Below are 25,701 nucleotides of genomic sequence, written 5' to 3' on the forward strand. Positions count from 1 at the left end.
AAGTTAGTCTTTACCTAATATCGGCTACAGCGCGAGACCCGAATTGCAACGCCATGGCAATTCGCCTCTACCAGACTTGTCCAGTCTATAACGGAACAGTCTAACGTATCAAGCTCGTTTGCGAATGTCCCAGAACCCGAAGTTGTTCGGGCTTACGGCACCATTCCTCTGCCAAGACATAACAGCTGCATCTCAGCAAAACCTCAACCCGTGGCTGTTCTCGCATTCGTTACGCCTCCAGATGCATCGCTGCTGCGGACGCTAAATTAGGCATTGAGGCGGCTTACCCCAGATCCTCGTTGTTCTCGTTGGCTGGAGCTCGCCATTGAGTTTCGTGGAGTTTGTTAGTGGGAAAGTCTCGTTAACCCCGCCGGCATCAGAGTACCGCTGGCTGGATTGATGGCAAAGGAGGCAATTTGCTGGTATGCTTTTTACGTAGTATGGTTACGGCTCATGATATTAAAACCCAGTGTGCGGCTACATGCCAAACCTTTCCCAACGTCTCTCAATCGTAAACCGTTGTGATTCTGACCTTAGTTGCACCTACAAGTTTCAAGATGCATCTCTCTTTGTCGAAACATTTGTTCCTTCTTTCTGCATACTCTAGCCTTGCGTTGGCTCAGGGAAGCGCTGGCGCTGATCCTTATATCCCCGTCTACACACAATGTCCGAGAGATTTGGAGATTCGCGCTGCCAAAGATGTAGGCATCACAGAGCTTATCATATGACACATGCTAACCATTCTAGGGCCTGTCTGACGAAGAAAGTGCATGGAGAGAACTTCGAGCAAAGCAGATGATGTCCAACTTAGAGGACTACCTGAAGCTAGCCAAAATCAATGATTTTGACATCAATAAGTACATGGACAAGCTCAAAGAAGATGACGTCCCAATTGTTGGCCTTTCTGTCTCGGGTGGCGGTACGCAGTCTGGTCTAGGTGGCCTTGGTGTCTGGAAGGCCTTTGATTCTCGTTCCGATGCAGCGATTGCTGCTCGTACCGGAGGTCTAGCTCAGCTTCTGTCCTACATCACTGGTCTGTCAGGTGGTGGTGCTGTCACTGTCGGCCTCCTGTAAGTTCATACTCCGATCTTAGTATCCGCCATACTTACCATTCAGCGCGGCAAACAACTTCACCACAACAGACAACATCCAAAAGGCTACCAACTTCTCAACTTCATATGCTGAAGGTCCCGATGGCAACCAGACAGAGTTCCTCAACACTATCTTCGAAAACACCGGCGCCAAATTGGAAGCCGGCTTCCCAGTGTCTGTTGGTGATACCTTTGGCCAGTTCTGGGGAACATGGCTTCCCGAGGACCAACTCTTTAGTAACTACTCCGACATTGCTAGCAATGGCACAGCCTTTGCTATGGGCGATGCTCCTATGCCCATCATGTGCTTTGCAGAGGTCATACCTGGCAAGTCACCTGAGATCGGAAAGCTCATGTATCCAACCCGCAACACCTCCAACCTCTTCAACTTGACCGCCTATGAAGTCACACCCTACGAGTTTGGGTCTTGGGCTGGTGGCCGTGTGCAAGCCTTCATACCAACGAAGTATCTCGGCACGTCCATGTCTGACGGCAAACCGCAGAACAGAAGCGAGTGCGTAGAGGGCTTCGATAAACTCACTCTCATGCAAGGAACCACTACCAACGCTTTTACCGCATGGTTCATCGACTCTTTCTATGGGGTTCCAATATTTGCTAAGCGTTGGTTGGATAAGAGACAGCAGGTGAACCCAGATATCAACGACGTTCCCATCCCGGATGATGAATATGATAATCCGTTGGTGGAACTGGCCAACCAGACGGCCTCATACTTTGACTTGACCTTCAACCAGTCACTTTGGTCGACTTATCCCAACCCTTTCGAGGGCTACAATGAGGACATGAAAGATGTTTCGGAGCTTCTACTCGTAGGTTTCAATCGACTTACGTAAAGAACTTTGCTGACTTGTTTAGATCGATGGCAGTCTTACTCTGGATACCAATCCTCTACGCCCTTTGATCATTCCTGAACGAAAACTCGACTTGATAATTGTGTACGAGGCATCATCTGACGCGCCTAATGGATGGGTTAATGGAACAAACCTGAGACGTACGCCGCACAAACCCTTGAACAAGATTAACGCTAATAATCACTCAGACACGGCCATTGCCGCCTCTCAAGGCAACATTCCGTTCCCTGAAATTCCCGACGTGAATACAATTGTAGCTCAGAACCTCTCTTTTCAGCCCACGTTCTTCGGGTGCAACGCCAGTGAAGGGACCCCTCTTCTTCTCTGGCTTCCTAATGCACCGTGGACAGGCTATACCAACTACTCGTACATGCAAGCTTAATTCACCTCGAACCAGCTGGACATTGCTTTCGATAATGCCTTCCAGGTTGCTACATACGGTAACGGAAGTGTCGATGAGAACTGGCCCGCTTGTCTAGCATGTGCTGCTATCAAGGGTTCCTTACGACGAGTGGATATTGGCCTGCCCAAGCAATGTGATGAGTGTTTCAATAAGCACTGCTGGAACGGAACCACGAGTTCACGAAAGGCTACTGCTGCTGACTTTGACCTGAAGCTGAGACTCGATTCTGGACTGACGTTTGAGAAGTGGAATGAGAGTGACTGGTCTTCTGAGTCGAGGACTGGTGGTAGCGGGGATGGCAAAGAAGATGACTCTGCCGGAGTGAAGATTGGAAATAACGTTATTAGCCTTGTTCTGTCTGTAGCTGCGATGGTTTATATGCTGTAGTTGGTTGAGCTGGTTATTGTTTCTCTCTTGGCTAAGCGATATTTGGTACTTTTGGTTGAGTTAATCTGTGGTATTATTGTTCAATCTTTCATGCTTTTGCCTATCAATAAACTCTATGATTTTTAACCAATAGAGATTCGAAATTTAATGAATGCATGGGCCGAGCCATGAAGCTATCCGCTCAAGGCCAATACTTTCTCTTCAGGGTTTTTATGTCCTTTTGACAATGCCTTCAAAACTATAGATAGGCTAATCCTAATGTTCAAGCACTCGTGTCCAATATAGAAGATTATGCGTTAGTCAAACGCTAAGACACTAGGTCTACTAAACGAGTCAGGCCGTGTTCGGCGAGCTGTTTTGGGCAGTGGAGATCGATGAGCCATGATGAGAACATTGCAGTATGAGAACAACGCTCGAATAAATATTACATGCCTTAACTAAACATCACCTTGCATGACACCAAATTCGCAATTGACAATGTCTACCCCTCAAAACCATGCTGTCGTCTTTGGCGCAACAGGCCTCGTCGGCTGGGCTGCTGTCAATCAACTTCTCTCGAACTACCCTGCACCTAACACCTTTACAAGCGTCACAGCTGTGAGCAATCGACCCTTGGATGCACAGCGAACATTCTGGCCCGCAGAGTCCGGTGGAAGACCAGAACTTCGACTAGTGTCTGGTGTAGATCTCAAGAGTGGTGAATTGAAAGAACAATTGAGGGATAACGTGGCTGGAATCGAGAAAACTACCCACGTCTTTTACTTTGGTGAGCATTGCAAAGACGTACAATGACCTTTGCTTACCGCGACAGTATTTGCACCATATGACGAGGACCACCAAGAGGAATGCAAGATTAATTGTGGCATGATGCGCAATGTCACAACCGCACTCAACGCACTCTCTCCCAATCTCAAGTCTGTCGTTTACTCTGGTGGCACAAGGGTATAGCTTTCTCTACCTTTGACTTACGTACAATCACTGACTCTTGTAGGGCTACGGTATCTACATTCCCGGTGGCATCTTCACACCTCCTCTTGAAGAATCCATGGCCGATACTATACCCGCGGATTACGCAAAGACGGTCGCTTACCCGTGGTTTCGCAGCATCCTCGCCGATGCTTCAGCCGGTCGCGAATGGACATGGACCGAGGTCTGTCCCGACGTGGTCGTAGGCTTCAGTGCAATTGGCTCGAATTACTCCCTCGCCTTGCACTGGGCGCAATATCTTTCTCTGTATGCAAAGAAGAACGGAAAGGGCGCAGAGGTGGCGTTTCCAGGGAATATGGAAGCCTACCATGCGCGATTCACGTCCGTGTCGTCTTGTATTCTCGGCCGTATCGCAATCCACGCAGCACTCAATCCGTCATCGTGCGGAGGCAAAATTATCAACATGCTCGATCGTGCGGAACCGACCACTTTCGCGGAAGCGTGGCCTCGTATCGCGTCGTTTTTCGGGCTTGTCGGTGTCGCGCCGGGGAATGCCGAGGGTCAGCGGCCGAGTGAATACATCGAGACCTATGGTCATCTCTTGGGGGAGTATGGTAGAACGGCAGGTGTCGGAGCAGGGAGGAAACAACTCGATAATGTGGGCTGGTGGTTGACATTTGATCGCCAATTGAGCGCGGAAAGGTTACGAAGCGTAGGCTTCAAGGAGGAGCGAGATCCATCAGAGGGTTGGATTGAAGCATTCTCCAAACTTCGCGATGCCGAAATTATTTTGTAATGTTAGTTTTCGCTTGCCCGTATATATCGGGGATACCGAGAAGGAGTAAGCAGTTCGGTGTAGGAATGTCGTTTCGGGCCGGTGCAGAGTAAAAAGAAGACAAGACTCTTTGCTGTTATGTCATTGTAAATCCACTATACCGAACAAACCCCGGCGCTCCATTTCTCCGGATTCCGAAAGAGGAATAAATGGGGAAGGGTCCACTGTTAGCCGTCATCGTTCCTGGTCACGCACAGGGACACTTGAGTTTTTGTTACGAAATCGAGTCTTAGTGATGCCAATAGAAGTCTTCCATTTTCTCTTGACCGGTTGAATCGGCTTTGTTTGTTGTGTTCCTTGGTGTCATGCTTTTTCAGACGGGTTCTCATTAGAGAGGGGAAATAATGAATCATCTCCGCGGGCCAACGTACTTGGTATAAGGACCAGAGGCGCTGTCGTTCCGTGGAAGCTTCGGCTTGTTCTGTTGGGAGTTTTGAAGCCATCGCCAGCCGAGATTAACTCCACGTTAAAAGAGGTTCCGGCTTAATTAAAACTTTCGCTGTTTCATCTGACGCCTTCTGACGCCATCTTTATTCAATCTGACGTCGCTTTACTCAATTTTCGTTTTCTGTTTTTTCAACCATCTCACCTTTCGCATCCATTGACTCTGGCTGGTTGCATTGCCTGATCTCATCTGCATTTACCCCAGATTTTACAACCCCATCACATCAGGCCACCCCATTTTATCTCGATGCCGTCCCGGGACCCCAAAAAATGGACTTTCGACATTGATAGGTTCATCAATCCCTTCATTCCACCGCCGCCATGGAAACACCTCCCATATCCCATCGCCTACATCTTTGGATACCGTCACCAAAAACCCAGTAGCATTGGGACTATTCTGCCAGTGATTTGGGCATTCATTGGCATTTTCATCTCACTATCGGTTATTGAATTAGCTTCGGAGCGTATTCCTTCTTTTGTTGAGAGGGGCGCTCCTATTATTGTCGGATCTTTTGTATGTTCTCCCGCTGCCACAAGACCAAGTCCTTGATATGATATGCTAACAATTCTAGGGTGCGGGCGCTGTTCTTGAGTTCTACGCTATTGAATCTCCCCTCGCACAACCGCGTAATTTCTTCGGCGGTCAACTCATCGCTGCCGTCATCGGTGTCAGCATTGGAAAGCTCTTCCTCCTCAGTGACAGCTTCACCTCCATTCAATGGCTCGGTGGCGCCATTTCCTGCGCGACGGTAACGTCCATCATGGCTCTTACAAAAACGATTCACCCGCCCGCCGGCGCAACGGGCCTTCTCGCCGTAGTCGATGACCGACTTCTTCAACTGGGCTGGTTCTTCATCCCCGTGGTGCTCTTCAACTGCACAATCATGTTCGGAGTGGCACTCCTCGTAAACAATATCCAGCGCGCGTACCCTGTCTATTGGTGGACACCTGAGAGCCTACGCGCTGAAAGCACCGAAGGAGAGAGGGAGAAATCGGCGGATGTTGAGAAGGGCAAGTCGAGTGAGGTGGTGCCAGATGATGGAAGTGATTCCGATAGGCACGAGAGGCATGACGGCAAGGAAATCATTCTCAAGCCCGGTGGTGCACTTGCTTTGCCTCAGGATCTCTTCCTTATGCAGGAGGAGCTTCAGCTGCTGGAGGAGATTGCCAACCGATTATAGAGGTTACTTACTGGTTGAGCGTCACGATGAGATTACATACATTGTATCAAATGGCATACACAAAAGCGTAGTTATTAATATTGATAAATCAAATATGTCATGGTTATGTATATGCTATTAAAGAACCTTAAAAAAACAAAATACCTTTTCTCGGCACAGCAAACGATACATTTTTATATTGAGAGATATTCGTGAATTGATATCGTTCATTGAATCTGCCATGAATCACTGTTCACTATCATTGGTTATATGTGGCGTGAGATAGTTGATCCAGTACAGTCGTAAGTTTGTTATCTCTTCCCCCTTAACATTGAGATTATAGTCTTGAGTTGTGCAAAGCCTTCAGTGACAGTTAGTGGCGCAACACGTGTCTGGTCCGCAGAGGTGGTTGAAAGAACACAGACTAGCGGATGTAACATGTAGGGTCCATTTGGTGTACGAAGGCATGTGAAACTTTGTGTTTTGTGAAGGTGTTACTATTGCTTGTAGTGTTGGTTTGCGATGATGGCGTTGTCTAGTTTGTGTTTCCTTTTATTTCTGGGGCCAGGGTCTATCTTTGCAGTGGGTGTAAACAATGGCACAAAGTACAAGTATATCGAGTCTGAAATAGATGCGCAGAGCAGAACCTGGTCTTGATACACTGGCTAAATAGTTTCAGCAGATTGCTATACCTATGGCACTGACGTTGATGAGTGTTTGGTCCAAGACAGAACATATCCGCTGTGACATAGAACACAGCAATGGGATTTAAATCGTAAAGGACGATTTTGATAAGGACCTTGCACCGAGAATCATGTCAATAACAGGTTTGAGTGGGAACATGCAAGTGCCGACTCATTGAGTAATATTACTATAGTGGGGAGGTACAGCTGGGAATAGCTTCAAACAATACCTTGATGGATTGGGCGATCGAAACTTAAACAGTCGACTATAATGAGACACCGTTCATGTCTAGCGCACGATCGTTTGAAACAAGACAAGGACTATAGAACTAGGCAGCAACCATGAAAATCGAGGTTGAAATTAAGTTCATGCTCTCAAGAAACATTACTCTTGGCTTACCATCAGCCGACAACCCCTGCTGATCAGGTATCGAGATGCCCAGAGATTGGCTGAAAGGTGCTGCACGTTGACAGAGCCTTGGAGTTGGAGCCAAGGGTTGCGGCAGTGTGTCAATGTGACCCTATGCGGGGTCTAGACTAGTAACTCTCCACCTTTTGGCCTGATAACTTCACAATTCAAGCTGTTGCAGTTGTGGCGATCCTTGGGCTGGGCATTGAATCATGCTTGAATTAAGGAATTTGCCGTTGAACCGATGCATCGTAACGAAGACCGGTGTAATGGTATTCGACGGCCTTGTAGCGGTGAATGAGTGCGACGTCTAGTTTTAAGTTGCTTGCCATGGTGGGTGGTTACACAGAACTCCCCACCAACAAATCACTTGTGATATTGCATCTCGTGCGTCAAACGCCAGTCAGTGACAGAACTCAGCCTCAGTTAAAGCCGAGCTTGGTCGGAAACAAAACAGAAAGCAAAGACCACCCAACATGGCAGGTAGGCAGGTCAGATCTTGAAGGGCCCGGGCCCAGATGCAAGCGGTGAGACACAACGGCGCGTGAGCGACAGGGGTGTTGCGATTGAGGAGGACGGGGAGGATCACATGTGCGGGGAGTAGAGGGAGGAGTGATCAATAACATTCGGACAGGGAGATGAGACAAAGGAGTGCATTCCCTGGCTTTTGATCGTCGTTGGATTGTTGTTGAAAGGGCAACTCGGTTGGCAAATAAAGAAAAAACATGGTCAATAGACTACCTACAGTCTCCACAATCGACTGTTGATTCCACAGTTTAAACCAAAGCCAAGACTTGCTTAGAATACTATAAAATAAAAAACCGTTCCGGATTAACCGACAATAGCGGGTTTTATAATACATGGGGAAACTATCTCCATACTTGAGTAATCTGTCGAGTCCAACAATATGTGCTTGCGCCCGCTTCAGCACAATCACAAGTCGTGGACCTCTTCTGACCAGATTTGACATTGCCAAGTCTTGGGGTTTCTCCACTGAATTGGCTCACGCTAGGGGAGATGGTCGTACACTCAGTGCAGGCAATACTGTGTTAAAGTACCTGTAAATCAGATGGAACGGAACATTCAATCTTTGTTGGGTTGGTTGTACACAGAATTGACAGCTTGGGAAATACATGTACTCGGTTACAATTGCTATGCTGCATTATCTTCTCGATCAACCCTGGTCCAGGTAACACAGCAGACGGGGGAAAAAAGACCCTTGACTCATATTGGATAAAGACAACCTACACCAAAGAAAAGTGACAAGTCTACCTAGGCAGTCCAGTGCATGCATCGCGCCCTCCATTACGATAGCCTAGACCCTTGGCCCTTGGCCTACAGCTCTCCCCCACTACCTACTCTATCCTCCTCAGCGGATGACCCCCCGCCTCTTTTCTCCCTTGAATCCCAACTTTTTGATCTTTTCTTTTCTTGGTCGCCCATTGATCCATCCTCCGGGCGACAGATACAAAAAGGCTCCAGCGCCAGTCGCTGCTCCCTCGACCCTACCCTTGTTTCTTGTATTTACTATCTTGTCCTTTGTTCCTCTCATCTTCTCCTTCTCCTCCTCCTTATAGAGGGTTTCCTCTTGCGACGTCGTCTCACGTCTGCGCCTCCTCCGCACGAAACGACCGAGACACGAAAGAACAATCAGTTTTGTTAGAATACCACACAGTCGCACAGATCTCAAAGTCTCGCAATGTCGTCTTCACCGACGACGACGGCTGCGGCAGTCACGAGTGCACATCCCCAAGGAGGCATTATCGAAGGCCTCAACCCAATTGTGTACAACCCCAAAGACCCCATTACGCTCTTCATCGTCCAAGCCTTCGTTATCATCATCTTCTGTCGTCTTCTTCAATGGCCCCTCTCCAAGTTTGGCCAACCGCGCGTCATCGCAGAAGTCATCGGTGGCATCGTCCTCGGTCCTTCCGTCATGATGCGCATCCCCGGTTTCAAGGAGAACATCTTCCCTACCGAGTCAATGCCTGTTCTTTCCAATGTCGCTACCATTGGTCTGCTTCTCTTCTTGTTCCTTGTTGGCCTCGAGGTTGATACGCGCATGTTCAAGTCCAATTGGCGTGTCGCTGCCAGTGTTGGTCTTGCCAGCATGGTGCTTCCCTTTGGTCTTGGTGTCGCTGTTGCATGGGGTTTGTATGAAGAATACGGAGATGAGGGAACTATGAAGGACATGGAGTTTGGCACATTTGCGCTCTTCATTGGAACTGCGCTCGCCATTACTGCTTTCCCTGTCCTTTGTCGTATTCTCTCCGAGCTTCAGCTTCTCAGCACTTCTGTTGGTGTGACAGTCCTCGCTGCCGGTATCGGAAACGACGTCGTCGGCTGGGTTCTGCTCGCTCTCAGTGTCGCTCTGGTTAACAACGCCAATGGCCTCACGGCGCTGTATGTGTTTTTGACTGCAGTCGCATGGGTCCTTTTCCTCGTCTATGCTGTGCGCCCCGTCTTTCTCTGGGTGTTGCGCCGAACGGACAGTATCCAGAACGGTCCATCTCAAGGTATCACTACCTTGACTCTGCTTCTTGTCCTGGCTTCTTCTTGGTTCACTGGTAAGTCATCAGCCCCAAGTCGAGTGGCAGCTAACCCTAACACTCTGCACAGCCGCTATCGGTGTCCACGCTATTTTTGGTGCCTTCCTCATCGGTCTTATATGCCCTCACGATGGTGGTTTCGCCATCAAATTGACTGAAAAGATTGAAGATCTTGTTGGGTCTATTCTCTTACCTCTCTACTTTGCACTCTCTGGCCTCAACACCAACCTGGGTCTGCTTGATGATGGCACTACCTGGGGATATGTTATTGCCATTATCGCATGCGCTTTTTTTGGCAAGATCATTGCCGGTACCCTCGCCGCGCGGTTGACCAAATGTCTGTGGCGAGAGAGTTTTACCATTGGTGCCCTTATGAGTTGTAAGGGTCTTGTCGAGCTGATTGTCTTAGTAAGTTGACGTCGCCAGTCACGTAGCCCCCGCTAACATCTGTTTAGAACATCGGTCTTCAAGCTGGCATTCTTTCGCCCCGGACCTTCACCATGTTTGTCGTCATGGCAGTTGTAAGTATCTCGCATCCTTGTACAATGCTTCGCTAACCATGCCAGGTCACCACCGTCACAACCTCACCACTCACCAGGTGGCTCTACCCTCTCTCTTACCGCCTCAAGGTGGAGAAGTGGCGCCGAGGGGAGATCGACTGGGATGGAAACCCTCTCCAAACCGAGACCCAGAGTTCTGAGCATAAGATGGAAGAGGCTCTTGATAAGTCTCAAACCAACCGCCTCGTTCTTCACCTCCGCCTTGATGCACTTCCTGGATTGTTCAACCTTGTTTCACTTCTTGGTGGATCCCGAAAACAAACTCTCCCTGCTATCACTCCCGCACCCAACGATGACGGCGCAGATGCTACTCCTGCTGAGGAAAAGACTCAAGTCATCCCCAGCCGCCCGTTCGAGGTTCGTGGTGTTCGGCTTATGGAGCTGACCGATCGTACCTCGTCCGTCATGCAATCTGCCGAACTCGACGAGTTCGCTTCCCGCGACGCCGTCTTCTCAGCTTTCCAGACCTTCTCTCGTCTCAACGGTGTTGCCGTTGCTGGCCAAGTTTCCATCATCCCAACCAACGCTTACGCCGAGACTATTGTCAAGTATGCCGAAGAAGCCAGGTCTGACTTCATGATCATCCCTTGGAGCACATATGGCGGTATCGCCGAGGAAAGCTCTACCGCCGCCTTGACCGAGACTGGCAACATCAACGATCGTTTCTTTAGTAGAACTTACATCGACTATGTCCAGAACGCTATCGACAGGTCAAGTTGCACCACTGGTATCTTCATCAACCGAATTCCCCACGATGCCTTGACCAAGAAACCTACCCTTACACGAACTCGCACCGGCTTGTCTGTACACAGCGCCCATGACGGCGCAGTTGTTCAAAGACCCGTTGATCAGCGCCAAATTATCTTCGTGCCCTTCATTGGCGGCAAGGATGATCGCGCTGCCCTTCTCTTTGCTCTCCAGCTCGCTCATAACCCTCACGTCTCTATTCACGTCGTCCACCTACACTTTAGCGAAGACGATCATGAAGCACTCAATGCATCACCTGACAGCGATCCTTCCACGGGTAATGAACTTGGAAAGAACGCAGTCGGCTTCCCATCTGCGAGCGACATGGACCTTCTGAACACCGCAAAGAATAACGCTGCAGGTAAACTCGAGGGCCGCGTCACGTTTGTTGAGATCCCTGTCGATTCAGTTCGCAACCTGCCTGATCTTGCTGTAGCTCACTCCCGTGAACTCGTTGGCAAGTCTCGCTTCAGCGTCGGCGATTTGATCATCGTTGGACGTTCGCACCCACTGTTTGACAACCTTCTTGTGGAAGACTTTGGCGTAGAGAGAGATTTTCAGCGCACAGTTGGTGTACTCGGAGATCGATTTGCTAGGGCAGGTGTTGATGCTGGGTTGTTGGTTATTGACGACAAGCAAGCCAAGGTCTAATTTGCTTTGAGGACTTTGGAACGAATATACCAATTTGAAGCATGTCGGAACGTACGCGTGGGTTGATTTCAGCACCATATACCATATACCATATTGAGTTTGACATTTATGAGATATGAACACATCTTAAGTTTGCCATCCTTCCTTGCAATATCTTGAGCCTAATTGAACAATCTGGACGATGCCAAATGAGTGGTGCCGCCTCTATTGAACTCTATAGGAAGTCAATAACCCCTTGTTGTACACATGTGCTTCTCTCAGTGTCTCTCTGTTCTTCCTTTCCATTCTAGTGTTATACAAAGTCGCCTGGTTTTGCAATTCGGGCTACACTTCTGCCGGTCATGTGTTCCTCAACGGGAAGTTATATCCGAAACCCCTCAATCGTGCGGAGACGTGATCTCTTGTCAAAATCGACTTGACTCTTGCAACTTAACTATCACATAACAAACCGATCAAGATGTTTGCTGATATTACGCAGCCGCCGAAACCACTCCCTACACCTCAGCTTAAAGCTGTGCGGCCAGGTGTCTCGCTGTTGCCTCCGCTCTCACGTCGAGGCCATGGCCCAGGCCTTGTGGTTCTTACACCAACTTCCGAGGATCTTCTCAAGATAGAAGATGGCGTACCGTCTGTGCTTATCAAATGGGCTGAGGAGGGATATACAGTAGTCCAGATCGATGCTTCCGCGTTTGATGATGGCAATAGCGTAGATATCTTACGTGAGGCTTTGGAGATTATGTGCCAATGTGATAAGTATGACGAAGGAAAGATTGGTTTAGTCGGTGAGACAAGCATGATGTCTTCATGAAATCTGCTGATGAACCGTAGCATATTCTTCAAGTCTATGGAACACAATTGCGCCAAGCCTATCAGACGTCCATGATGTTGTAGCAGCAGCCGTATACACCAATGCTGACAACCTATCGGAACTATCTTCCGCGAACATTCCACTCGCACGACATATAGTTGGGCCTACCAGCAAGAGTAGTTCTAACAAGCCAGATGGAATCGAGTATTACTATCCCAAAGCTCAAAGCTACGCTTTTGCAACGCCATTCCACCAGCACTTTGACTACAACATGGAGTCTGTTTCGCACACGAGAAACCTCCAGTTCCTCAAACCCAAGGTCGGGGGTCCTTACTTTGATCTTGAGTACATCTGGGAAGAGCATACCCACTATGAGTTTGCCGATCGCTCAGTTGAGCATACCATGAGTACCATGGTTCAAGAACCATACGTCAACCATACGCCTACTGTGAGTGGACATACAAATGTACCTAATGATAGAGCTGACAAACAAATAGTTGACAGGAGGAATTGGTCGAGACAAACTATCAGACTTTTATCGGCACAACTTTATCTTTAACAACTCTTCAGACTCTGAACTGGATTTGATTAGTCGAACCATTGGAATAGATCGTGTGGTTGACGAGTTCCTCTTCAAGTTCACACACAATCAAGAGATCCCTTGGATGTTAGTATTCCCCAGACATGCGAGGCTGCTATGCTAAATCATTGCAGGTTACCTGGTGTCCCGCCCACCAATATCAAAGCCGAAGTCCCATTCACGGCGGTGGTCAATATTCGAGGAGACCGCCTGTATCATGAGCATATCTCTTGGGACCAAGGAACCTTACTTAGACAGTTGGGTCTATTGCCCGAGTATCTACCATTCCCTTATACTCTACCAGATGGTCGAACTTCTGATGCAGGTTTTGAGTATCGCTTACCAGTTGCTGGCAAGGAGACAGCTATCAAGATGAAGGATAGACATGGAGTGGCATCGAACCATATGTTTACATATGAGGTTCGTGAGAAGAAAGACTGATGAATAACTGGAAGGAAGCTTCGAAAACCACTGGCATGTAAGCACTTGGCCTGATGTAAGACTACGTTTAGACACACAGAGTTTTGTTTCAGTGAGTCGAGACCATTGGTGAGTCAACGCCACCGAGACAGAGCAGTGTTGGCTTCCCCCCCAGTAAAACTGTCCATTAGTCGAATGTATGACGGTAACAAAATGTGTTGTTAAAGAGCAAAGATTTGACATCAACATTCCCAATTATGCGTCCATGATCTGATATATCTACACAAAGCCCATCCAGGGTCATCGTTCCTTGTTCCTAGTGTAATTTCTACTTTAGGGTTCAAGGCTGTCAGCCATAAACTATTGTTGTCTCGATCGACAATGATCAAGCGCCCGCCACCTCATCAAGGTTCCTATTGTCAAAACGCCTCTTTTGGCTAGCGAGCTACAGGGCTGAATGCGTACAGGTCTTGTACGACTCTGCAACGTTCTTGGTTAATTAGACGTTGTGTTTTGTTGAGAAGGTGACGTTCCTGGCCATTAATTACAGGCGGGTAGTGTAGTCTTGATTTGTAGGTCAATATGTCCATGTGCGTATTATCATATCATCTCGACGTCTTCCATCACAGTCAATGGTATTCAAGGGAACCTACGATCTGATCGGATCTTTACTAACCGAGTGTTTGTTTAATGGAAGATTCTTGCTGCGCATATACATTGTTCATGATCAAATCTTTAAGTGCTCGTGTTTTATTAAACTCAAAAAGCAGCTTCTATAATCTACAAACTCATTGACCCCTGCCATTCAGCTGGTCAAGAATCATTTCAACGATTGCAGGTATTCTCACTAATCGATAACTAGCCAAGAACAGTCTTTGACTCAAAACTACAGTAAGTATTTGGATTCCAGGCGGACAAAAAGGTCCTCTAACCGACCTGGTGGGCTAGGAATGTGGCTTGATTGCCTCAATAGAAGTCAACAACGAGTGACCACTTCGCCTCCATCCGCATTTGGTATTCGTCCCGGCGCCTTGGTGTCGAGACGGTTTTTGTGTCACTATGGCTTGCTTGAAAACTGTTGGTTCCCCTTCTTCAGCATGACTGTCCATTCCTACTCCTTCCTCGACCGACACCGCATCCTTGACTGAGTTCTACCTGTGTACTCTTTTCCCCCCCAATTCAGCAGTTTCGTATTAGCGACAACTACTCAATTTCAGACTGCCATGGCGGTTGGCGGCGATGGACATTGGGTCATTGCTTCCATGTGGTCATTGACGGTCATTTGCTTCGTCTTTGTCGTGTTGCGGACGTACACGAGAGTCTACATCGTCAAGTCTTTTGGCGTTGACGATCATATGTACAATCTTGCTTTTGTTAGTCCAGTGTCCCTGTCACCATCGATGCATCTTACTGATATCTTGTATGACAGTTCTTCCTTCTCATGAACACCATCTTGATGACCATAGGGGTACACTATGGCTTGGGTCAGAATCTAATGGATATTTTGAGAGATGACGCCGACCATCTACCACTCTCACTGCTCTACGAAGCTGCTAGCCAAACGTTTGCGATAATAGCCATGAGTATCGCAAAGTGGTCTCTGGGCCTCTTCCTACTACGGCTCGTCAAGGAGAAGTGGCACAAGATTGCTATCTGGTGCATGATGGCTTGTCTGATGTCAGCGTCCATCTCAGTGTGTTTCGTCTACTGGCTTCAGTGCACCCCGCCGCAATACCTTTGGAACCGCAAGATACCAGGTCGTTGTCATATAGATACGGCTCCGGCGTCTATGCTACTTTGTGGTGAGTATTTTCGGACCCCCTTCATATTATTTTCTTGGCAAGCTAAACTTGATAGTCCTTTGTGTGGTGGCCGACTTCTTCTTTGCTGGCTTCCCCTGGCTGTTTATCCTCGGCTTACAGATGAAGATGAAAGAGAAGATGGTGATTCTCTTGAGTCTTAGTTTGGGCTTTATGTAAGAGTCATTCTTCATTGTCGGTGATGCTGGTTAACCGATCTACAGTGCTGGAGCATTTGGAATTAAGCGAACACTCGAGGTTCCCAAGCTTAAAAGCCCAAACCATACGAGCAAGTACCCCTTTGACATAATAGTTGTAAACTCAGCTAACATCTGCTAAGAGGATCCAATGGGATTAATTGTCTGGTCAGCCGCTGAGATTACAGTAACATTGATTTGCATTGCTATTCCTGTCTGCCGACCTCTGTACAAGAAATGTTTTGCGAAATGGACTTCTCGAGGTTCCAGCAATTGCCCTAACTCTGCGGTGTCATATCCTCTGCAGACGATAGGCGGAGGTGTACATTCAGCTAAGCGGGTGGGTAGGAATGGCAGCGGCAGCACGGCTGATACTCATGAACACATCGAAGAATGTGAGCGAAAGATTGGTATTAACAGTCCGTTTGCAAGGACAAGGATTTATCCTAAAAGTGATGCAAGGCGTATTGGAGACGATCAGAGTGAAGAAGAGATTCTTGGGCCAGAGTTTCGGAGAAGCCAGATTATGGATCTCGAGGCACAGAATGACGGGACTAGGTCAACGCACCATACTACCAATTCTGAGCGAAGTATATAGGTCATGTTTATAGTCAGCGAAAAGACAGCAATAACATTGTGTCCAAGATGAAACGTCCTTGACCGGTTATACAACATGGACCTGTTTTGGTCCCTGGCAGTTAATGTCTGTTGCTCCGTGCTCCAACGACGTTGAGAAACGCCTCACCCGTGCGGCAGTGGCCCCGTCTCTTTCTGACACTTGATCTGAGTGGCGTGTTACCGGAGTTATGCTGGATTTTAGTCCCTGCACTATGTTAAATAGCGTATCAACTATGCTGAGAATTGAATATAGATAGAATGCTGTCACTGAGTTGCAAATGTAAATAACGGCTGTTGCTAGCCACATGAGCTTTTGCTGTCATGTTGGACGAGTCTCGATCTCGATCTGGACCGGAGAAGAGTATGGTTGTCTTAGGTTACATGCCTCTATAGCTATGGCAACGGGGTAATTAGACCTCTGGTTTTAAAGTGACTGTTCTGCCCAGAGTTGTTCCAGGCCGGATCAAGTGACAGTTGAGACAGCAAGAGGTAAAACCCGGAAAAAGGAGTAGAAGTATTCACTCTGCCGCGTTTCAATTAAGAGGTTGTAGGAATACACTTACCCTGCATATAGGATGCAAGGGAGACAACTTTATTCGGATTGGTTGTCGGGGTATTCATGGAAACATTAATCGCTATTGATGTCATGTTTCGATCAGTCTCGGGTATTCCTTCATCTCCAGAGTATCAACTACAGAGTAGAAAAAGATTCCATGAATATTATAAGAGTCATTTTGAAACTGCGCCCAATGTTTCGCTACGCCGCTAATCTCTTTTCCGGGTGAGCCTTGTCAAACCTAGGCTGTCAGCTTTTAATTAGTTCACCGGCTCATTAAAAACATGCGACAAGAGAATTGTTTATTGACAAAAAGGAATAGGGGTCCCAGTGATGGACAGCCGAGGATGAAAGAAGAAAAGAAAGGGACAAGAAGAAAAAAGAGAAGAAAAAAGAAAATGGTGGTCAACATACACCATCTTGATGAGAAAAAGGCCGTGCGAATTGGACCCTACTCATTCCATCCATCGAGATTTAGATAATTCCCTGTTTATTGTTTTTGTCGGATACGAGAGTTGAAGAGTATTGTCCCATGGAAAAGTCAATTCCCACAACAACGTCATCATATTCCATTCCAGCGCCCAAAAAAAAACTTAGCGAGATGGCCCCCTTTGGGCTCCAATTCAACCCGGTGCTGGGATCACCCTGAAATTATTAAAATTGCAAATTCAGGTACAGCATGGTACCCCCCCCTGCTGATAACACTGTTGGGCATTAGACCAACCTTTCAGGGCCCAAAGGCTCAAAGCGTAAGGCCCCTCCCTCCCTATGCACCCCGCGGGTCCTTTTGTTGACAGGCCCCCAGACGCACGCAGGGACCTTTCAAAAATAAATTCACATATATCAAGGGGACTGCCCTCACAACACAATTAAGAGAAGCCATTAGGGATTTCCTATCATTCATTCATTCAACTAAAAGAAGCAGCCACTGGGCGAAGTGTTTGGTCGCTTTTTCTAACGGTTCCAAAACAGAAAAGCGCAGTCCACAATGACACAACGACTAAGCTTCGCCCAGCTCGAGCAGGCTGCTCTTCACATTATTCGTCTCATCGCAGACATTCCCGGCCTCGAGAACACTCGTCTCGCCATCGTTGGAGACTTGGCTGTCAACAAATACTTGTCGCAACAAGCCAAGGTTACAGTAAGCCATCCCGCACAATCTCAACCTCGCAAACCCTTTCCTAACATCCACCAACAGAGCATCGACTTGGTCATCAGCAAGTCCTCTTCTCCCGGTCGCGTCAAGAAGGACATTGTCGGCCATCCCATCACCCCCCTCGTAGAAAAGTCCGGCGTCGTTCTGTACCGCCACACGACAGGATGGGAGATTGAAGTCAAGCTCATCCCCGACTGGCTCAGCCCATACCTCCCCGAAGCCGCCAAGCGCGTCCGCGATGTAAAGGGAGAGTCCACCCTGCCTTACACATCCCTCGAGGACATCATCATCTTCAAGATGGACGCCTGCGGCCTCCACGAGAACGACAACAGCAAGCGACGCGACGCCTGTGACGCAGCTGCCCTGCTTGACTTGGCTTCTGAGCATGGTGCCTTGGTTCTCGACGAGGACAAGACGGAGCGAGCGGAGGAGGCCTTGGCCGACATGGTTGAGTTCTCAGATGAGAAGGACAAGGGCTGGTGGCAGCGTTGCCTGGGAATGGTCAACAACAAGCCCCGTACGCCCCAAGAGATTCTCTCCGACATCGCCGAGCGACCTCAGACCGCCTCTTCGCGATCGTCCGTCCACTCGTCCATCTCGCGCGCCTCATCCTACACCAGCAACGCATCTAGCCACTCCTCCGCCTCGTCCATCTCCTCCACCAGCGCCGACGACAAGTCCATCAAGTCACCCATCCCCGAGAAGAACGGCCGCCCTCGCAAGATGAGCGTCACCAAGAAGCCCTCTCGCCATAAGCGCCACACTTCTATCGGCGCCTCTACCTCGGTCAGCGCTCTCGACGCTCACATGCACCGCCTTGAGCTTGACCGTCCTGCCTCGCCTGGCATTTCTCTGACGAACCGCATTTAATTCTTCTTTTTTTATGTCATCTTTTCTCATTTATATGTTATGTCACTGGAGTTGGGAGAGAAGCAAAAGTATATGGGAAGGGCAACGGAATCGCTACTTTGTACAACATAGGATACCCCCGATACCCTCAGATTTCTTGTTTGTGGCTAGCGTGTATTTTGATGTGTGCGAATTGGCAATTGGGGGCGGTAATCTTGACTCGTTAAAAAAGTTCTTTGGATTGGGTTGAAAAAAAGTTTGGAGTTTTATGAGAGCGGGAAAACTTGGGGGACTCTTTTCTGATGTTGATTTTCTTCTTGGTTAGATATCTTGGATGTACTTAGACCTTCTCTTCTCTTCTTTCTAGATTTTCTTTGTCAATCAATAACAAGCGAATTGTTTTGGAATTTTTTATTTACTCGTAATGGATGCAAATGATAGTGTCACGACGATCGGACTATTGGCTGTTTGGATCGACGGATTATTCATTCCAGATCATTCCATGTTACTATTACATCAACCTTAATTCGACTTGCTGCTGACTTTGGAATTAATTGGTTGTTGTGGGCAGGCTGTGTTATTGTTGGGCATCAAAACATGACCGGACTATGATCTCCATACACATACAGGGTACAAACCAAGATTTGAGACATTGGTTAGTAACAGTTGCACAAATAACTTGTTGAAAACAGTCTCTAGCTTACTTATGTCCTGCAGCAAGGTTTGACTTGCTTGACCTGTTCTTAGCCAACAGGTAATGTTCATTCTCGTGTTATGGCTCCAAGGACCGTCATTGTATTTCATGCATTTGAAACAGCAACCGACCAGCTAAAAGCTTATTCCTTCTAATTCTCGAATTTCTACAGAGTACGTCAGAGTCAGATCAGGTCAGGATGGAACTTGGTTCTTATTTTAATTGCGTTACCTTACTAAAACACTTGAGCATCCACTCTTCAACGCCCAAAGATATGGGATCCCCGTCCGGAAATAATAAAATCGACAAAACCCAACCAAAGCCGTTACGCTAAAACTGTTACAGTTGACAGCCCCGAAAAAATTGGTCAGACGAGTTTGTGTTGGGCCAAAATAAATAATTATTCCCGATACTTTCCCCATCATCACTACGCCTACAACTTTTGCTTGTCATCGTATGAATCTCGAATCCTGGTGCTTGCTAGATAGCATCATCCCACAAGCCAAAAGCCTGTGAGTCGCAAGGACAGCACCATCAGGGAGGGTATCAGAACAATGAGCCGCTGAGAGCATAAGAGATGGGATCAGTAGGTCAGTTTATGCTACTTAGGTCAAACTTGAGGCTGTTTATTTGCATCTTAAAGCTTGGAGCCCTCCATAGTCACTTGAGCCGAAAGAAAAATACATATCAATTTGTATTATTCCCACTAGAGGAAACAGCTAGCTATGTTATCCATTCCTAACCCCCTAACACTCAGAAGTCAACATTTTGCTGCTCCTGTCACTGCCTAGAACAGCTTTTCAAGAGCAACCTGAAGTTCCTTGACGCCGTCTTCTCCAATGTTTTCCTCCAACCACCCTTCGGCCTTCTCTACTAGCATCTCCCAGACATCCTCCTCTTCCTTCAGCTTGATCTTGAAGAACAAAATCGCACAAGCTGTTGCCAGAATGTCGTCCTTGTAAGTAGATGGAAGGCCAAGCTTAGTGACCTGTTCAAAGTCCACGCCAAGCACGCGCTCAAGGTCTGTACTCCACGACCAGCTACCCGAGAATGTCTGCAAACTTGTAAGAGCTTGCAACGGATCTTTACCCTTGACTGACGCAGGGAAAGAGGGAGCGGCGGAAGTAGGAGCGGCAGGCCCATCATCAAACAACCCAAAGCCCATGTCTTCATCTGACTCTTCAGCTTCTTCCAATTTTGCCATGGCAGGGGCAGGTCCATCATCAAACAGCCCAAAGCCCTCTTCTTCACATTCATCTGACTCGTCCGCCAATGGCGTGGCAGCAGCCGCGTCCATCTCTCTTTGGTACTGTGCCAACAGGTTTTCGTCGACTGGTGCTGCTGGAGGTGCAAGTGCTGCGGCCTGCACGACTGGAGGCTGACTGTTGCCGAAAAGACCCTGGGTACCACCACCGAAAGGAGAATTACCAGAACCCAACGACCTTCCAGGAGCGGCTCCAAAGAGCCCACCACTAGTGCTGGGCCCTCCTGAGGCTGAGCCGAAGAGTCCACCACCACTGCTGGGCTGTCCCCCCGGTGCTGAGCCAAAGAGTCCAGTGCTGGGCTGGCCTCCTGAGGCTGATCCGAAGGGATTCATACCTGCTTTAGACGAAACTCCTGATGCTGATCCAAAAAGTCCACCACCACCCCCCAGGGCTGAACCAAAGAGCCCACCACCAGAAATGGGTTGCCCTCCTGAGGCCGAACCGAAAAGACCGCCTCCAGTGTTACTAGTGTTTGGCATGCCTCCAAATAAGGAGTTCGATGTGGGGAGACGAGCATTCATTTGAAAGGCAGATGGCGCCTGAGCGTGCATCATGGCACGCCCCTTCACGGCGGTAACACCAGCACCAAAGGCTGCTGGCATGAGAGACTCGTCTTGTAAATCGGATTTCTCAACTTGTTCGACATTCGCCTCCTGTCCATCTTGTTCAACAGCAACGAACGAGCACCACTTGCCGCCAACCTGGAATCCGACGCCAAGGCGCACTGCTTCTCGCTCGACCATGTCTGAGAAATAACCGTCGTACCTTTCTTTGAGAGGCTTGCTGTGGTAGTCTTTGGCATGGGCCAGCCAGCCTCTGCCTTCTTCAAGTTCCTTGATTTCCTTGCGAGCTGCAAGACAGTGAATTGTTGAATCTCTCTCGGCAAGTTCAGTGATGGGGATTTCAAGTTCGAGTGGCCCGTTGCGAGAGGTACCCTTGAGAACAACTGACTTTGGTCGCTTCTCAGGGGCTCCATCAGAGAGAATTATGTAGACAGTAGTGCGGCTGAAAGGGAAGAGGGGAGGAATCTGACTAGGAGTCTGGAGATAACGTGGCACTGGTACAGTGGGAAGGTGGTCAAATTTGTTGTCGACGGCTGGCGCTTCAATCATGTCACTACTGTCATTGTTGTCGATAGATGAATCAAAAAGTGGCACTGGCTTCTTCGGTGCTTGGCTCCCTCCAGAACTTTGGCCAGTAACCTCGGCAGTGTTAATTTTGAGGCCGTCCATGACCTTTTCGATCAACTCAAAACCGTCGTCATCAGGGGTTTCCACTTTCTCATACTTGATGGTAAGAGAATAGTCGGTAATATGAGGAAATAAAGCTCCTCTAAGCATACGGACCACCTTCTTGTCCATCTTTTCATGGTCGGCAACAGTTTGAGAAAAGCCGTTACCTGCGCGAGCAATGCCCTCGATCAAAGAGGTGCTGGCGCCAGATCCAATGCCAAGAGAAAATACCCTCGCTGTGCCCTTGCTTTGAGCGACCTCGTCGTTGATGAGCTTGAAAAGTGCATCCTGTTCCCAGATTTCACCATCCGTGAGAAGGAAGACTTCGAGATTCATGTCCCTATAGCGCTTTTTAAAGGTAGCCTCGACAGGTTTGTACATCTCAGTGCCGCCGTAGTTGGCAGAGAAAGTTTTCACATGCCGGATCGCTTTGTCAAGAGTCTCTTGACTGTAGGTTTGAGAACGGTCCCAAAGGAAGCTAAAGTCAGACCCAAAGCTACAGATATTGAATTTGACACCGACAGGAATCGATTTGAGGAAGACCTCGAGGGCGGTTTTGAGATTGGACATTTGGTTGCCCATACTTCCACTACGATCGCAGATGAAGACAATTTCAGGCTTGTCGGCAGGAAGCTTAAACTTTGGCACCAATGTTGTCATAATTGCACGCTGGTTAGGCAGATCAGGATGGGTCTCAAGGATGGCCGATGGTTCACCAAGGTTTGTAGCGACCACTTGTACCACAAAATCCTGCTCCAAATGGGTGGTTCCCTGTTGCAGTGTTGCAGAGGCTCTACGAAGCGTAGGCTCCTGGGATTTTGTAGTAGAAGTGGTGCCGATCTCAACAGACAAGGGGTGCGAAGGAGACTGGATGGATTTGATGGAAGAGCCGTTGGGCATTTCGGCATCAACAGTAAATGAGAAGCCTTGTTGAGTCACGTTGGGTCCAGCTAGCGACTCAGCAGATCCGTATCGGGGCACAATGTTGGTCGGGATGGTAAAGCGAAGACCGTCGACTTGGGCATCATGTTTGAGCTCGCCAAGATAGGTGATGTCGACAAGGACGTTTTCGCCAGCTGGAACATTGCCAATTGTTGTGGTGAAAGTGTCGGCGGCTTCGAGGGACTGTTTGAAAAGACCAGCGACTTGGCCTTTTGCTTTAGCTTTGTTGTAGTCCTGCTGTGCTTTTTGGCGTTCCTTGACTTCTCCCTTGATGACCTTGGACCCAACAGTGCAGGTAAAGGCGACGACAGAGACGCCGTCATAAAGAGGGAATACGTAGCGAAGTTCTTGGATGGTGTTGGAGGTGGGATTGACAAAGGTTTGAGTGAGGTTGGTGCGAGATGTTGTGGCAAGGATTGTGGTGTGGGCGTCGACCTGGACTTGGGGGAGGTATTTGAGGTTGTTATCGATGAAGACGTAGCAGCCACAGAGGGTGGTCATTTTGGTGTTTCCCCAGCCAGAGTTGATTGATCCGAAAACCATGGTGTTGAAGGGTATCGAGTGATGTTGCGGATGAAATAAAAAGTCGTGATATAGTAGTCGTTGGATTGTACTGGACCAAGTCAGTTTGAGATGAGTGTCTGTGAATGAGTTGATGTTGATGTTATTGTTGATGGAGTCTAGAGAGACATTCTTATAGATGTAAGCAATTGCTCCTTCTTTGTTCGCTGTGACTCAAGTTTGATGCTGAGTGACGTTGATTCAGTTTACCTAGTTCAGTGGCTGCCTCCTCTGCCTATGAGTCCTTTCCGAGCATTTGATTGGTGGTTGTGTCGACACCGGGTAGATTCCTCGTTCTGATTGGTCACTTCAGTCATCGCTCTGGTGCCTGTTACGCCAAGCTACATCCTGCAAAGTTTCAAAACAAAGTTAGGTATTATATGTTTAGACTAAGCTTTAGTTTACCTGCCAATTACAAATAATCATTTGTATTCGCTTACGCAGTCACATTAGAATTGTCCAATCACTAACACCTATTCTTCTTTCTGCAGTACTGCCTGTACTGCCTGTACGATTAGCGACTTGAGTGCCTTGTTGCTGACCACGACAAGAATGGATCACTCCAGTCACTCATCCAGTCACGGCAGTTACTGTTTGTTCATCGTACACGACGCCGAGTTTCAGCATTACCGTAACTCAGAGAATCTAGCAGTTTTATAGTCAAGACTGATAACGTTATAGCTGATACTCTTGAATCATCAAGATGCAAGCCGCACAGTTGGGGAGGGGAGGCTCTGCTTTAAGTCCGGTCACTTATCCCCGATACTAACTCCAGTAAATAACAAGAACATACACATCACAGTCCTCGTTCGCCAACAAGACCAAGCCGACACTCTCTCTATTAGATCTTGGTGTCACTCCCATGCTTTTCAAAAGCTTATACGACACCGAGTTGCTCACTGAAGCAGCATCAACCCACGACATTGTTGTTCATGCTGCAAACGGCTATCATATCCCTTCTGCAAAGGCCCCCCTCGCAGGTCTGTCCCAACGCAAAGTAAAGACAGGAAAATCAAGGCACTACATCCACAACTCTGGTACTTCCAATTTTGGCAACCGACCTGTCTCTGGAAAGTATCTTGAAGAACCAAGAGTGTTCTCGGACAAAGACGGCATTTACGCTTATGAAAAGTTCCGAGAAGAGAAGGAACAGTACAAGCAACGAACTGGAGATGTGGTCGTTTTCGAAACAGGTGTTGAACTAGACGTCGAGACCTATATCATCTGCTCACCTCTGATCTACGGCCGTGGAACGGGTCTTTTCAACAAGTCATCCATCCAGATTCCTATCATGATCAGAGCTGCTCTTCACAGGGGCGAGGCCATCTACGCAGGCGACGGTCTAGGAGTCTGGGATCACACGCATGTTGAAGACATCGCCAACCTATACGCCCTCATCGTGGCCAAAGTCCTTGATGGAGAAAAGATTCACTCAGGAAAAGACGGCTTTTACTTTACCAATCACGGGACTCAGAGCTGGTTGGACGTAGCAAAGGGCATTGCAAAGGTAGGATACCAGAGAAGTAAACTCGCTGTTGAACCAAGGAGTGTTTCTCTGTGTGAGGCGAGTCGGGCGTTCTTCGATGGTGATGAAGATACGACAGAACCTGCTATTTGTTCTCAGTAAATCCTCCTACACTTTCATTCCACGGTTTACTAATATTTTGTAGTTCTCAAACATAAGGAGACAGGAGCCAGGAACTGGGGTGGAAGCCGATCAAAGATGATTTCCGATGCGAAGAGACTATTTCCGAAGAGTTCGAGGTAGCTTTGAAGGCTATGATGTGAGGATCTACTTGTACGTAGCTTTGCAGCAGACCGCGAATCATGAGTCACGAAGTCAAGGCACATCTTTGGTTTCTCACTCTCGTCATGGTAAAATAATTGCTATCTACAGTCACTTGTACTCCTAGCCAGGACCTCAAGAAAGGAAGGATCTTGGATAAGTCAGTATCTCCAGGTTGACCTTTTCACCGCCTCGGATCGAATGCAACCAAACATTTCACTTGATCCAATGTATTCACCGATTCCCGTACCCAACAGCTTCCTCCCCAACAGTTACTGCTTCTTCCTCTCTGATCCATCCCACGATCACCCGTTCAACACACGCTTATCATGTCCATCAGCCTCACATGGGACTATATACCGTCTAAGCCACCGACCCATAGTGGTCTGATCTCCATCACCTGCCCCGTCCACCGGGTCACACTCTCACTGCCGTGGCCTGACATGGCACGAACCCCCCTTGCTCTTATTCGCATCCTTCTAGAAGAGATGGGACGGAACGTTGGACCCTGCATCTTACTTGG

General features: G+C 48.2%; 9 protein-coding genes across 9 annotated transcripts; 8 read left to right on the forward strand and 1 right to left on the reverse strand.

Annotated features, from left to right (window-relative positions):
- Nucleotides 1-557: 557 nt before the first annotated feature.
- FSST1_008907 (uncharacterized protein) lies at nucleotides 558-2,750 on the forward strand (the record flags this gene model as incomplete). The annotated part of the gene is made up of 6 exons (XM_083225835.1): nucleotides 558-701; nucleotides 748-1,070; nucleotides 1,117-1,918; nucleotides 1,965-2,100; nucleotides 2,149-2,201; nucleotides 2,358-2,750. 6 exons carry the CDS (start codon nucleotides 558-560, stop codon nucleotides 2,748-2,750), a joined length of 1,851 nt encoding a protein of 616 aa, XP_083084868.1.
- Nucleotides 2,751-3,203: 453 nt separating this feature from the next.
- FSST1_008908 (uncharacterized protein) lies at nucleotides 3,204-4,473 on the forward strand (the record flags this gene model as incomplete). The annotated part of the gene is made up of 3 exons (XM_083225836.1): nucleotides 3,204-3,516; nucleotides 3,562-3,692; nucleotides 3,742-4,473. 3 exons carry the CDS (start codon nucleotides 3,204-3,206, stop codon nucleotides 4,471-4,473), a joined length of 1,176 nt encoding a protein of 391 aa, XP_083084869.1.
- A 730-nt stretch (nucleotides 4,474-5,203) lies between these two features.
- FSST1_008909 (HPP family-domain-containing protein) lies at nucleotides 5,204-6,137 on the forward strand (the record flags this gene model as incomplete). The annotated part of the gene is made up of 2 exons (XM_083225837.1): nucleotides 5,204-5,470; nucleotides 5,529-6,137. 2 exons carry the CDS (start codon nucleotides 5,204-5,206, stop codon nucleotides 6,135-6,137), a joined length of 876 nt encoding a protein of 291 aa, XP_083084870.1.
- Nucleotides 6,138-8,907: 2,770 nt separating this feature from the next.
- Nucleotides 8,908-11,715, forward strand: FSST1_008910 (Sodium/hydrogen exchanger family-domain-containing protein; the record flags this gene model as incomplete). Its single annotated transcript, XM_083225838.1, has 4 exons — nucleotides 8,908-9,775; nucleotides 9,828-10,165; nucleotides 10,213-10,278; nucleotides 10,324-11,715. 4 exons carry the CDS (start codon nucleotides 8,908-8,910, stop codon nucleotides 11,713-11,715), a joined length of 2,664 nt encoding a protein of 887 aa, XP_083084871.1.
- Nucleotides 11,716-12,172: 457 nt separating this feature from the next.
- On the forward strand, nucleotides 12,173-13,544 carry FSST1_008911 (uncharacterized protein; the record flags this gene model as incomplete). The annotated part of the gene is made up of 4 exons (XM_083225839.1): nucleotides 12,173-12,497; nucleotides 12,544-12,971; nucleotides 13,021-13,190; nucleotides 13,238-13,544. 4 exons carry the CDS (start codon nucleotides 12,173-12,175, stop codon nucleotides 13,542-13,544), a joined length of 1,230 nt encoding a protein of 409 aa, XP_083084872.1.
- Nucleotides 13,545-14,746: 1,202 nt separating this feature from the next.
- On the forward strand, nucleotides 14,747-16,117 carry FSST1_008912 (uncharacterized protein; the record flags this gene model as incomplete). The annotated part of the gene is made up of 5 exons (XM_083225840.1): nucleotides 14,747-14,896; nucleotides 14,953-15,325; nucleotides 15,381-15,498; nucleotides 15,547-15,637; nucleotides 15,665-16,117. 5 exons carry the CDS (start codon nucleotides 14,747-14,749, stop codon nucleotides 16,115-16,117), a joined length of 1,185 nt encoding a protein of 394 aa, XP_083084873.1.
- A 1,564-nt stretch (nucleotides 16,118-17,681) lies between these two features.
- Nucleotides 17,682-18,719, forward strand: FSST1_008913 (uncharacterized protein; the record flags this gene model as incomplete). The annotated part of the gene is made up of 2 exons (XM_083225841.1): nucleotides 17,682-17,834; nucleotides 17,892-18,719. 2 exons carry the CDS (start codon nucleotides 17,682-17,684, stop codon nucleotides 18,717-18,719), a joined length of 981 nt encoding a protein of 326 aa, XP_083084874.1.
- A 1,460-nt stretch (nucleotides 18,720-20,179) lies between these two features.
- On the reverse strand, nucleotides 20,180-23,374 carry FSST1_008914 (von Willebrand factor type A domain-containing protein; the record flags this gene model as incomplete). The annotated part of the gene is made up of 1 exon (XM_083225842.1): nucleotides 20,180-23,374. One exon carries the CDS (start codon nucleotides 23,372-23,374, stop codon nucleotides 20,180-20,182), a length of 3,195 nt encoding a protein of 1,064 aa, XP_083084875.1.
- Nucleotides 23,375-24,095: 721 nt separating this feature from the next.
- FSST1_008915 (uncharacterized protein) lies at nucleotides 24,096-25,180 on the forward strand (the record flags this gene model as incomplete). The annotated part of the gene is made up of 3 exons (XM_083225843.1): nucleotides 24,096-24,140; nucleotides 24,195-25,015; nucleotides 25,084-25,180. 3 exons carry the CDS (start codon nucleotides 24,096-24,098, stop codon nucleotides 25,178-25,180), a joined length of 963 nt encoding a protein of 320 aa, XP_083084876.1.
- Nucleotides 25,181-25,701: the final 521 nt, after the last annotated feature.

This window comes from Fusarium sambucinum, chromosome II, assembly GCF_050947815.1.
Source record: "Fusarium sambucinum isolate potato_lamoka chromosome II, whole genome shotgun sequence".
In the NCBI taxonomy this organism is placed as follows: domain Eukaryota; kingdom Fungi; phylum Ascomycota; class Sordariomycetes; order Hypocreales; family Nectriaceae; genus Fusarium; species Fusarium sambucinum.